We start from the raw sequence: 14,268 nt of genomic DNA on the forward strand, positions 1-14,268 counted from the left end.
TGTAACTTCGACACACATGTAAACTCGTTCAACCTAATTTTTGTTGTCCCGATTAATAAGGATTAAAAAGGGTTGAACCTTGACTAGAATTACAATTAACTTACTTATTCTAATCTTTCATTCCTTTTTCTAATTTTTAGTTTTAAGGCAAACTCGCTTTTTTTTCTTTTTTTTTTTTCTTAATACTCACACAAACATATAACTTATTATTTTCTTCTAATATTTGTTTTTCTTACTTATCGTACGTCACACTCCTTTACGCGATTTTTCTTTTTCTGTGTTTTTTCTTTTTTTCTTTTTCTATCTTCTAACTTCTTCCCTTTTTTTTTTACTTCTTACTTCATTATTATCCTTCTTTTCTCATTTATTCACAACAATCATACTTCATGCTCGTTCACGTGTTAATCCCACTCACCCGTACTACGCACACGTATGCACGCATTAATATATATATTTCACGCAATCACGTTCGTTGTTCATTTTATTCCTGGGACCAGGAGGGGGTGAATATCCTTCCTCTTCGATGCACTTTCGCCAGGGGTGTTTTCGTTCTTTCATTTTTTTTTTCGTTCTTTCGTCCGTTTGTTCGTTCGCTCGTTCGTTCGTTCGTTCGTTCATTCGTTTGTTCGTTAGATTTCACTTCCTCCTGTCCTGAAAACAAAATGAAACATTATGAATACGAATTATTCTCTCTCTATAGTTTTACTTATTTATTTATTATCTTTTTTGTTTGGTTTTTTTTTTATCAATGAGAAAAGTATGAATTGTGTGTGCCCATAAAATTAAGACATTGAAATGTTATATTTCTCGACACACTCAATAGTATTGGCTGAATTTATATTTTAAAAACATTTAAAATAGTAAAAGTATAGTTTTGAATAAATATCAATTTTTGTGCGCGCATACAAAATATGATAATGTGTAAATCTTATTAACAAAAAGTTATGAAAAATAATAATACATTTTTTCTTTTATAGTTAAAGACTAAAACGTGTTAATCCTTTGAATGTATGATATTTGTAGAAACTATTAAATAAATTTAAAAAATAATAATAATTGGATTAATTACGTTATGCATAATTTTTTAAAAAAGCAAACAAAAGAAAAGAAAAAAACAAAATTTAAAAGCATAATCACAATAATATGTAAGTACATGTAAGTACAGTGGGTAGGTACATGCAATGATTATTATTTAATACATAATTTATCATTAACTATTACGACGAAAAAAATATATATTACGAAAATGACTAAACATGTAAATTTTAACGAAATATTGACATATTACAATATCGCAAGCACATGCATTACAATAAATATTAGATGTAGCAATAAATTTGGAAAATCCACATCTTGTGCCAGCAAAATAAATCGAAAAATTATCGAAAATAATGAAATCTATTTCGAAGAATAAAAGATATATACCATAACCTTATAAAAAATATATTAAATATATTAAAAACGTATTGAATTATATATAATTGCTGAACTTAACATCAAACGCAAACTATGATCGATTGCAAAATTTTTCGCAACATTTCTTACAAATTATATTGTTATTCATTGAGTTAAAAATTCTTATTGAATAAATGTAATATTTTTGTTTATACATAAATCATAAAATATACACGATATATATAGAAATATTATAGAAACGAATATATAAAGAGGTATCAGTATGTTAAGTGTTAAAAAGAAAAGAAAAGAAAAATTACGAATACAAAATAAAATGAATTCGTATAATTATAAAATGATTAAAATGTAATTACCGATAGAATGTTTTCTTGAGCGCACGTCTTATGGGGGACGAATGCAAGATCGAATATAAACGTGTAGCTTCGGTAGGCCAACGTTTGGCAATCGCTAAATGCGATGGCGAATTTAGAAGCCTTGGATTATGCCATAGGCCTCTAGGGTGGACATGATGAGGTAGAATAGCCATAAGGAAAATAGAAATGCGGAAGTTATGAGTTTCGGTACAAAAGGCCCACCGAGCTCACCGCCGATGCTTTTCGTCCGTCTTAACAGCAACACCAGGATCACCAAACAGGCTTCCGTACAGAACAACGTTACGGAGAAGGCCAAGCTAATGCCAAGAAGAAACAAACATATTGCCACCTTTTTTTCCCTTTTATTTCTTCTTCTTCTTTTCCTTATAATTTTTTTTTTTTTTTTTTCATTTTCAAACCAATTTTACGACAAATATATATATGTATATATTTAAGTTATTATTACACTAGGTTGATTCACGTATTATACTTCGAATAACTTATCAATTATGCGTTCAATGAAATTTGATCAATTATTATCCAAAGTTGAGTCAAGGTTGCGTTAAGGTTTTGTCAAGGGTTGTATGTATTGTTTGTATACAGTTATGTATGTACATATGTATTTAAGTTGTTACTGCACTATGTGATGCACGTATTAGCACAGTTCGAATAACTTTTCAATTGTGCGTCCCAATGAAATATTGATCAATTGTTATCCAAAGTTGCGTGCTTTCAGGGGTAACATCGAGGAGCATGAAATATTGGTAAGGTAAAGTATTCTCTATTTATATTTCCAATTTTCACTTTACTCTTTTGATAGTTTTACATTCGTAGTTTTCATTATCGAAACAATTTATCGTTAAATATATCGTCAATCATTTGATTTACGCGATACAAATTAATTATATCTTTTTTTTACTCTACCTATTTGTACTTTTGAAAATTGTAGTTGGAATATGATATTTTCAAATTTTTCCGCTTAAGAAAAAAACCTGATACGTGATCATTACGATCATTTAAAACCATGCAACTTTAATATTTAATTACTATTTATTAAACAAATAATTTCAAAGTCATTTGAGATATTGGAATTACGTGAATCAGCCTGTAGAAAACGTTCTATTTAAATGGATAACACGAAAAAAGATTTAGTCGGTAAAACGATTGAATTATTGAACATAATCTTTTAATATATCCATATTTAATATCACTATATTATAATATGTTTGTTAGTATTGTTTTGATGATAAGATTTGAAATATAACAGAAAGAGTATCTATTACAAAAAAAATGCATTATTATTCCGATATTGTTTTCTCACACGTGTGTTATAAATATTACTAATAATTAATCAAAATAAATTTGTCGTTGTAATCTATTTTCGTATTCCATTTACTTGTATATAAACTACTGTCGATATACACTCGCGAAAACGATTTCAGTCATTACGGTGCCATCTGTGCTTACATGCTACCATAGTAATCGTAGTAGCAGCAGTAGCAACACAGTATAGTTTGCTTGATGCAGCTTCTATGAGCGCAATTCAAATGATGTATAATGTATAGGATAGGCTAATAACCATAAACATATCCTTCTAACGTTCCTCTTTGTCACGAAATTTGCATAAATATCATATACATATATGTAGAGTATGTGTGTTGTTCATCACCATTTCTAATTAATTCTTTAATCTTATATTTATTTTTATTATTAATTAACGAAAGTTTTGTGCAAATTTTTATATAAAAGAAATTTATATGTATATATATTATAATATATTCAATTAGAAAATGATTTTAATTTTAACGAAATAAAATGTTTCTAATCTTATCGAGTTATAAGATATAACCTAAGGAAACGTTTAAGGTTGATATCAAAAGGGTAAGATCTTTCATTTGAAAGAGGAAATATTAGTAGAATCTCGATATTCGCTTATTGCTTCATATTCCTCCACGATACCTAAAGTTTCTATCTTATTTTCGAGTATCCCGCAGAATTTTATCCTTGGATAAGAGTAAAAAGATATTAGCAATGAGAAATGAGATTGTCTCGTTTTAGGTCAAATAGAATAACGTAATCGAGAGATAGATCATTTGTTTTTTCGATTATCGCGAACTAAAGATTAGTTTCTATCCCGTTTTATTTCCTTTCTCCTACGATCAATTATTGTGCTTCTCTTACGATGAAGCAAATATATATTTTTTTTTCTTTTTTTTTTTTTAGGGTAGACGTATCTCATTAATATCTGCCATCGAGGGTTCAACTATTCGAGAGGGTTAAATTAGTTTAAAAGGTTAAATATTTCTATGAACAAAATAGTTTTGATAAACGTATATATAACTTTAAATAATGAAACAAAATTGTTTCTATGCAAGGCTTAAAACTTTTCAACTCAACATTCGAATGCTACAAAATTTGTTCGTTATGAATTTAATCACTTTTTACAAATGAGTGACTCGAACGTTTCCCTTTTTTTTAAATACCAATTAACTTTAATTTTGAATATAAAATTATATTAAATACTTAAGGTGGGGTTTTGGGGGAGGGGGGGAGCAGATAGAGAGTTATATAAAGGACAGTATTCCTACTACGAAGAAACTTTTCGTGTTTCTGTTGAAAGATGATTTTTTTTTTTCTAAAGGGACGATAAAATTTGAAAAAAGATCGAATGGTTAAATCGTAGAATGAATATTAAAATAATGTATATAAAATATATATTCGATACTGACTTGCCGGGTTCCACAAGGAATTGTTCACCATGGCAGGCATGGTAAATGGCTGCGATGCTCCACGCAATACCGATCCCTAGGAAGACATTTACCGCGTTACTTCCGGTCACATTTCCTACGCTCGCATCGGCATACTTGTCCTGGCAGGCAGCCACCTTGCTCGCGAACGTGTCTGAAATAAAAAAAAATCTTTTAGAATTTTCTTTCTCCCATTCTATCTCAATTATTTGCTTTTTCGTGCGATTGAAAATGCGAGTTTTTTTTTTTTTTTGATATTCCTCTTTAAAAAGTATCTAACGTAGGTATAATAAATCTGACCACAGAAAAAAGAAACTCGCGTTACGTGGATTTAAATTTCGTGTACGTAGCTCGTTAAATCATTTTTTATATTGCCAAGCATTAATCGTTTGAAAAGAAACTTCGTGTCGTTTATCAAGATATATCTAATTGTAATGCTGGTTGTTTGACTTATAAGTAAGTATTAAAGATAACTGGATATTGCGCCTGAATATAGGCAACGATCTATACCAACGGTCGTTATTGTATGCGTGGTCGCATACAAGTAGGGGCAACGATTTATAGATACGATCGTTGGTATGTAAGTAAAATTGCATGGTGGTATAGTAGGCTGCGATCGTTACCGTAGTACGTATGGTTGCATACAAGCTGGTGTTCGATATTGTAAAATTAAAAAGAAAAAAAAAAGAAAAAGAAAATAAAATAATCAAGAAGAGTCGGTTACGAAAGATAAAGAGAGAAAGAGAGAGAGAGAGAGAGAAAGATCGATAAAATAATATTAATTTTCATTCGTTTTTTCTTTTTTGTTCAATATTTGTTACGTATTTTTTCGCGATTTTTTCTTCCAATATTAAACTAATATAATTTTAGTCGTCTATGAATATATATTTATATTGTTTGCATCTTTGAAAGTGAAACTTCACGTATGTTTTGCCATGGTTGGTTCGGTTAGTACGATAACGTAAACATTGAGCACAGGTATGAAGAGGGCAAATGTTTGTCAAATGTTTAGCGGCTAGCAGGATTAGTGAAACGACAGTTTCGCACTGTAGATGAGAATTAACGTGAGCAAACAATGTACGTATATAACGTTCGATCTTACACGATCGTAGAACATTTGTTGATATTACAGCGAAATGCATTAATGATGTTCTGTATATTATACGATTTATCGTGCATTCTATCTTCGTATCGTATCAAGAAAAGTATCGTTATCGCGTTGAAAACAATTTATTATTATTAAAATAATGAACATTGATTAATGAGATAATCATTCGAAGAAACATAATTACAATTAAAATGTAACATTGCTAATATATTATTAGGATCTAATTGGTAATATCATTTATCACATTAGTTTATTTTACTAATAATTTATTTGATTTACTATTACTCATATATATATTTAAAAATGCTGATAGGATTTTCGATATTTATTTTAATCGATTAATCGCTATTTGATCAAGACACAACTGTTATCAATTAAATGTGCTAAAACAATTCACGATACTAATTGTAAGTTTAGAGAAATAGAAAGATAGAAAAATAGATAAAAGAAAGAGAGAGAAAGAGAATCTTGATAACGCTTAAACACGTATTTTCTAGCCTTTATTCGCAAAGTTTATTACATTGGAAAAGAAGGAGTGCTTTGATCGATAACACTCAACTTCCTATCGTTTCTATTTCTTTTTCGTCGATATTGACGAGCTAACGTCACTGAATTAACGAGCATGCCGGATTCTACGTGCAGGGAATCCAAAATGATTACTGGTTTATATTCTCTCGCGTATTTGCTTTTCTTTTTTTATCTTCAAAAAGTCGACTCTTTTTTTTAGTTTTTATAATTTTATACAAGAGGTATTTCATTTCAAATCGAATACTTTAAATATTTATCTTATATTTTTTCTTCAAATTTCTCATCAAAATGAAACTATTTACTTTTCTATGTTATCATTGTTTGATAAAAACATTTTCGAACATAAATTATGAACTTTTCTTTTTCATAATCTTGATCTCAACTATTGCAGAAATCCAGTAATATATATAATAAATGAAATCAATAAAATGGGTAATATAAAATACAAACGATTATAATTAAAAAAATAAATCTCGACAGACGAATTTTCTATTCGATTGAAAGAAGAAAAAAAACACACAAAAAAAAAAAGAAAAGTAACGTAAACTTAAATCCGTAAAGTTCTTTAAACGTAAACTCGGCCGATGGTTCTTCTAACGATGGATAATCGATGTTGGTAAGCGTGCACATCGCGATAACGTGTTCAGTTCCGCAAACAAAAGTTACTTTAACTTAATTTAATTCGTTGCTTAACGATGGGGGTTACACGCGGCTTCGCGTTCAAGTTTCAAACTCTTATCGGATAGATACCGTCCGTTCATGGAGACGATGATGCACTGAACCTTGATTGAAAATCACATTGCATTTAATTGACCTCGTTTTCCTTTTCCCTTTCTATATATCTATCTATCTATCTCATTTTCCCTTTTTTTTTATCTATTTATCTTTCTCTCTCTCTCTCTCTCTCTCTCTTTCTCTCTCTCTCTCTCTCTCTCTTTCTCTCTCTCTCTCTTTTACATCTTAATCCCTAACATCCCTTTCAATCTCCTTCCTCTCAATTAAATTTATTCTACTCGAGAAAAATCGTTATTCTCTATCCTTTCTTTCTCTTTTTATTCTCGAACGTACGAAAAAGTATTATTTTAGATCGAATTTTTATTTATCGATGATATATTATACCTGCACAGTATAATATTTATTTTTTGAAATATAAGAAAGACGATTCGTTTGTAAACCATCAAAAGTTCGTGCGTGTTTATTGTGTTGAAACGTTACTTTGAACATTGCATAATGAATTGTTTTTGTTAAATTTAATTTGGAAATATTAATATAAAAAACGCACGAACTTATGGTTAACACTAATATAATTGATCGTTGGAAATGTTAGAGAGTCAGAGAGAGAGAGAGAGATAACAGTATCTATCGATATTTTGTATCTGGCATCAGAATTACCATGTACATGGGTTGCTAAACATCATGTAAATTTGATGATTATCCTTAGGAAATTGGTTAGACTCAACTTGAAATTCGGTGACATATAAATTGAAATACGAAATTACATCTTGTCATCGTTCGACTAATGGTTTATGAATTATAAACGATAATTCGATAATAATTTTGATCTTTACGTTTATCGATCTCGCTTAAAAGATTGGAACGTCAATCTGTCGATTGACGTTTTATTTTTTTAATATATAAATAAAATAAAAGGTGCGTTCTTTTTTTTTCTAAACAATTTGTTATCACATATAATTTATTTGTGAACAATCTGAAATTTCAATCTATATATATATATATATATATATATATATATATATACGTACGAAGAGTGTTTTAAAATATATGGGTATGATTTTAAGGATGGTAAAAGGCTTACAATTTAACAATTTAAGAATAATATTAATCTAAAACAATCACGCGCGAAAAAAAAATGTTCGTGATTTTTGTTATAACAATGGAACTTTTTAAAATTAAAATAGCGAAGTAGATCATAGAGTTTGAACCCTTTGATTGTTAAAGGCGCCCTGCCATAGTCATCAATATGTACAAAAGGCATATATTTACGCCTTTATAATGAAATAAAGTATAAATGAAATAAAAGAAAAAGAAAAAAAAGAAAAAAATTAAAATAGTCGTCGTATATATTGATTGTTCTGTGCTTGCATGGAACGCAGTCAAAGGAATGAATTTAAAAACTTGTAGCCGCCCTCAAAATTTGAATAATATTACGGTTATTATAGATACAATACAGGTAGCCCTTTTACAACACGACATCCTATAACACAGTTTAACTCTATTAACGATAAGAAAATTGCGAGAAACGAAACTTTGTACAACATTGTACTTCTACAGCGCACTGTAGATAACATAACTTTTTGCTTGACATATATTTAAAAATTTACACGCCGATCGCAGCGTGCATTACACGTGATTTACCCATGGTATCCAACATGAATTGTTTTTATTATGCGACGTATATTACGTTGAAATACTATTAACAGCAGATAAGATGAGTTGTGTAATGATGTTTAATGCATTTTTTGTGCTGGCGCCTTTAATGCATTTTTGTCACCGATGACCCCCTCACCCCCACGACAGTCCACGTGTTAAATTACTTTTAAAATAATAACGCGAATGAATAATGAACATTCTAGATTTTCGTATAACACGATTTCACGCAAGACGGTATTTTTTCTAGGTATCTATCCCTATCGTATTATAGAAGGGTTACCTGTACTAAAAAATAAATAAATAAATAAATAAAAATAAATAAATAAATAAATAAATATATATATATATATTAAATATAAAATTAAATAAATAATATTCTAATATATATATGTGATAAGTGTTGAGATTTATTATGTACTCACCAGGAATGCTTGTGCCAAGAGCAACGAAGACGACCGCGGTGACGGAATCCTTGATACCTAGAGTACATCCGAAGTAGGATGCGATATCACCGATTACTGCCGTCACCACCCCGATTCCAAATATGCTGACAGCAAAGCACAGATAACCGCCGGCGATATCTAAAAGCCATTAAGTCGAGTGCCTACTTTAGTCGATGGGTGCCGTTAGATTCTTAAGTAACTTTTTCTCTCTTTTTTCTTTTTTTTTTTCTTATTATACATATAAAGAGAAATGGATCGAAGTTTTCTAGATAGAGATTAAAAAACAAAAAAATCTATTTAATTCTCTTTTTATTCTCATCAAACATATTAACGCATAAATATGTAGATGTATAGGTGTATATATATATATATATGTTACGGTAAAAATCCGAGCATTCCATAGAATCCTTGGATTCTCTACATTGACTGTAACATATTTATATATATATATATATTTTTTTTTCTCATATGTAACAGTAGATAAGTATATATAATATATATGCACTTAGTAAGACTAATTTTCTTATAATTTATATCAAATTATATTTCTTTAAGAATAAAATATATTTCCTTGCAATATAAAATTGATAAGATTTAAAAACTGAATAATCCTAACATATATATTTATGTGTATATAACAATTTAGAAATATTGTATTAAAAGAAAATATTGATTGGTTTTTAATTGACAGTAATTGTACGAATAATCACCGTGAGTATTCTCACTGTATTTAAGTGTATTTAGTAGAAACGTTTCTAATGAAGGATTGTGTGTATTATGTATTTATGTATATATATATATATACATATACATATACGTGTATCATCGTTTCTTCAACGCGACGAACTGTCAGATATCTTCGTCGTTTGATTAACTTATTCCAAGCATAACTGTATTTACTAATGTAAACGAACCGAACCTATCTTGAATACGTTGAAATTAGATTCATCTATGAGAAGATGGATTGGATAGATGAAGTATAGATTATAGGCAATACGTTGACGTTTATGCATCGAGAATATATTTGCATTGACAGATATCTGTTGTTTCAACGAGATTTCAAAACGACCAGGGACACATTTGATCATTCTAATCTTCGTGTCTTGTTTCCTAGTTTCGATAGTTTAGATATGTACACCTAATGTATATAAATATATATGTATCTATTTATAAAAGTGATAATGAGATAATGGATATGTCAATATATTTGTCAGTAATAGTTAAACTTATTATACAAGAAACTTTTAATTTAAGTTACATTTGAGATAATAGAGAGAATACGTCGTTTATCTCATTTGGTAATTCCATTCATCTAAGTTTAGGAACACGAAACACGGTACGGTTTACCATAGAATAATCGCGATGAAACGTAGGATATCCCACTCGAAGTGAGTCTCCTCCATTTCATTTTAATGCTCCAACCATTTGCATTCTAGCCAAGGTCTACTAACGTTTCCCATCTCCTTTTGCTACCATTTAATACGATCACACAAAATTTTAACGCCGGGGTTAAATCGTTCAAATATATATTAACCGTTAATATCTTTCCTGTAGTGGATTTCATTAGAAATTTGATTATTTTTATTGAGTTGATCGAATATTTTGTACAAATTTATATTAATCTATATATAATACAAAATATTGGGTTGCATGAAAAATTCATATCGATTGCCAAGATAAAAATCAACTCATATTAATAATATATATATTTATTAATCTGTTTGAAACTTTTCGATTAATCCAATATAATATATTGAAATGAAGAATTACCATTAAATAAAGTTTCTTCGAATTATTTTCTTTTTCTTTCAAATTTTGTTTTCCCTTTTTAATAAACATTTCGTTCGTTCGTTCGGAATTCTTTTTATAATTTTTCCAATCAAAAACTCGTTTAGTTCGATTACGTACGTACGTACGTATTAGTCGTTATAAATTAACGAGAGTATGGATTTTGAACGAACGACGCGACGTCCAATGATGGTTTAACGATGATCAGAAAACGTTGTTTATCGATAAATCCTAATTAGCGATACAATACCGTCGACCTCTGCTTTATTCTCTGAATGTAATCTATTCAGCCCCATTTCCATGACCCATGCATGGATACAAATGTTTAATCTGTGTGTATACTGTTTGCCAACGTATTTACATAGAGTTATATACTTACAAAGGTAGAGAGTGTGTTAAGAGAGAAATAGAGAGAGAGAGAAAGAGAGAGAGAGAGAGAGAGAGAGAGAGAGAGAGAGAGAGAGAGAGAGAAAGATAAATGTTTCCTCATTTACAAGAGAATAAGTAATAATACAGTCATGTAATTAGTATCTTACTATATACGTACAACAAGAAGACGTTCTAACAGATTATTTCGCATAATTACTTTGATTTTTTTAGAAAAAAAAAAAAAAAAAAAAAACATAAATTTTTTATGCAAGGATTTCGCGTACTTGTTTCCTTTTTTTTTTTTTTTTTTTACCAGCCCCTAAGAAAATGATTATCGTTTTACCGAAGGTTACTATGTTCGATAAATATAGAAGAGAAAAAGGCCTTAAGTGTTCACGTTGATGTTATATTAGGAATTTATTTCTCTCTCTTTCTCTCTCTCTCTCTCTCTCTCTCTCTCTCTCTCTCTCTCTCTCTTGATTTATCTATTTATCTATCTATTTATCTATTTATCTATTTATCTTTTTACTCCTGGTCGAGTAAGCGTGACGTTTTTGTACACGCGCATCGTATAACGATCGGTTAGTTACGTGGCACGTTTTGCAAGAAGGTCTTGTATTATGTAAAGAAAGATTAGGATTAAGGTTACACGCATTGCGAACAAACCAATAGTAAGCAGGAATGTAGCAAAATTAAAAGTTAATCTTTTGCTTCCTTTTTCTTTTTCTTTATTTCATTATTTCTCATTACGAAAAGAGATAATAATATCAATTTCGTGTTAATGGTATTAATATAGAAATGAAAAAATCTGTTGAATCTTTCAAAAACAATTAGAAAATAAATTGTTAATCCTGACAGAATAACTTTAAGCTTTCTTTTTATAAATAGAGAATAATTAGTATTATATATTGTTTAATTAGTTGACAAAATTCGATTCTCCTATATAAAATTATGTTGAACTTTTCTTACGATACGATTAAATATTCCGATAAAAGAAAAACTATGACAAATACGTTCTTAACGATTAGGAATAATCGTAAAAATAAAATTAAGGGTACGTATGGGTGATCGGTTTAGCGATTGTTCAAGGAAAACAAGAAGATTTTTTTCCTTTTTTTTTCTTTTTCTTTTCTCAAATCGACGCGACGTATCGCTCGTTAACTTAACATCGTTAAAGCGCATTTAAAGTTCGTGGTATTTATAACTCCTTTTAACTCCACCCACCATTCCGCTTCGATCGGAACGGGGCGTATCGAAGTATGCTGAATTTTTATTTTCTTGATAAGAAATCTCTTCTATATATTATCTCATAAGTGGCTTCTTCTATCTCTAATTCTTCTTCTTCTTATTTTATTTATTGTCAACATTTTTTTTCTTTATATTATTACCCAGCCGTCGTCAATTGAAAGAATTTTTTATTTTCACTTTTTAGAAAAAAAAAAAGGAGAAAAAGAATGAAAAAGATTTGTTACATCTATCGTTTTTATACATAATTTCAATATCTTCCTTTTATTCTTCTTCTTCTATTTATCGTTATTATTTTTATATACTAGTTAAATCATTATTATTTCTATTTCTTTTTTAATTTCTCCAACGATCTATCAGATATTTTCGTATTCCTATTTCTACGCAAAAAGTATCTTTTTTGATCAAAAATGTGCTGTAGAAAAATGATATATAAATGAATTAATTTAATAATTATTAAAAATATTACTTGCGAAATATATAATTAAATTTAAAGAATAATTCGATGCTTAAATTTGTCAAAAATGTCTTTTGATACCGCGTTTCATGTTGTTAATAATTATTCTTTATCTTTTTACTCTACCTTTTATACTGGTTCATTTCTGTATTAAAACATTCTCACATTATTCAATACTATACGATATTTATCTTTACTTTTTCTAGATGGGTCACCCATCCGTGTTACTCAATTTTACACGTTAACAAAAATTAAAAATATTCCTAACGAATTAGATGAATACATTCATTTTTATTTATCTTATTATTTTATTTACTATTTTGTAAAGAAAACGAGCATGGAAAAATATATTAAAAATAATATATAAAATATATTATTTTATTATAATAAATTTCATTCGAAGAAATATCCGTGCTCCAATCATGTGATGTTTAACATTGGCCCGCATTTGTTTCCACGAGTGTGACTCGTGATATTCGTATTCGGTAGAAAATTGTTATCACGAGTCAAACTCATTGAAGTACGGGCCAAGGGATTAATAGAAAAATAATATGTAGGATTGAAAACAAGAATTAGGGAGTAGGAGGGGGTGGGGAAACGAATCCGGTTGTTTTGATGTAAAGTTTCACGGATGGAAAGGGGTGAAAGGGAGGGAGTGGGCGGGAAGGGGGTATATACGTACCCGTGGGATAAACTCGAAACCACGAGCATCCTAAACGGGGCTCGAAATGATTTTACGAACAGGGAAAGGGCGGGAGTGGGGGAGAGGGGCTGGTAGCTCGTCAATAAATCAAACGACCTCTGCTAGCCCTATGAAAGTCACCGATATTCAGAGAACCCTGAAATCGACCTAAATGAGCTCATGCTCTTGGTACGTTAAAGGTACTAATCAATTAATGTCTATATATTATACTATACACTTCTATATAAACATATATATGCACGCATGTATGCATGAATATATAATATATATGTATAAGTTATATAATTATAATAATATTCGTATTTTTTCACACATATTGTTTAATTAGAAAAAAAATGATATTTGATTGTAATGGAAAATTTTCAAATTTTTATACGCTGTTGCATATTTGTGGATTAACAAACTTTTCAATTGATATCAATTTTATTTAAAAAAAGAACATAATATTATTGTCGGGTAAATATTATTTTACTTAAATGATATAGAGGAACAAAAATTAGTATTAAAAGATTATTTTAAATGATCTGTCACATTATGTAATACTTCTTATACGATTGGGATATTATATTGTGCGGACATATTTTATATTTATATTTCATACGAATATTTTTTTGTTCGTAAAATAAATTATAAAATCAATGTTTTTAATTGTATGTAATATGATTTATGCAACCGTTATAATTACCGGGATTATATATATATATATATATATATATATAT

At 29.1% G+C, this 14,268-nt stretch overlaps 1 protein-coding gene across 1 annotated transcript in view; it reads right to left on the reverse strand.

Moving 5' to 3' along the window:
- Positions 1-301: 301 nt before the first annotated feature.
- The window catches only part of LOC106789738 (sodium/calcium exchanger 1), an 85,004-nt gene continuing 71,037 nt past the window's right edge, over positions 302-14,268 (reverse strand). Inside the window, exons 6-9 of the mRNA XM_014754205.1 lie at positions 8,966-9,124; positions 4,499-4,670; positions 1,770-2,086; positions 302-651 (exon numbers count right to left, since the gene is read on the reverse strand). Coding sequence (XP_014609691.1) covers positions 1,882-2,086; positions 4,499-4,670; positions 8,966-9,124 — 536 coding nt within the window. The 3' untranslated portion in view covers positions 302-651; positions 1,770-1,881. The remainder of the gene's footprint in view (positions 652-1,769; positions 2,087-4,498; positions 4,671-8,965; positions 9,125-14,268) is intronic.

This window comes from Polistes canadensis, unplaced genomic scaffold, assembly GCF_001313835.1.
Source record: "Polistes canadensis isolate GaletaPanama2010 unplaced genomic scaffold, ASM131383v1 scaffold_199, whole genome shotgun sequence".
In the NCBI taxonomy this organism is placed as follows: domain Eukaryota; kingdom Metazoa; phylum Arthropoda; class Insecta; order Hymenoptera; family Vespidae; genus Polistes; species Polistes canadensis.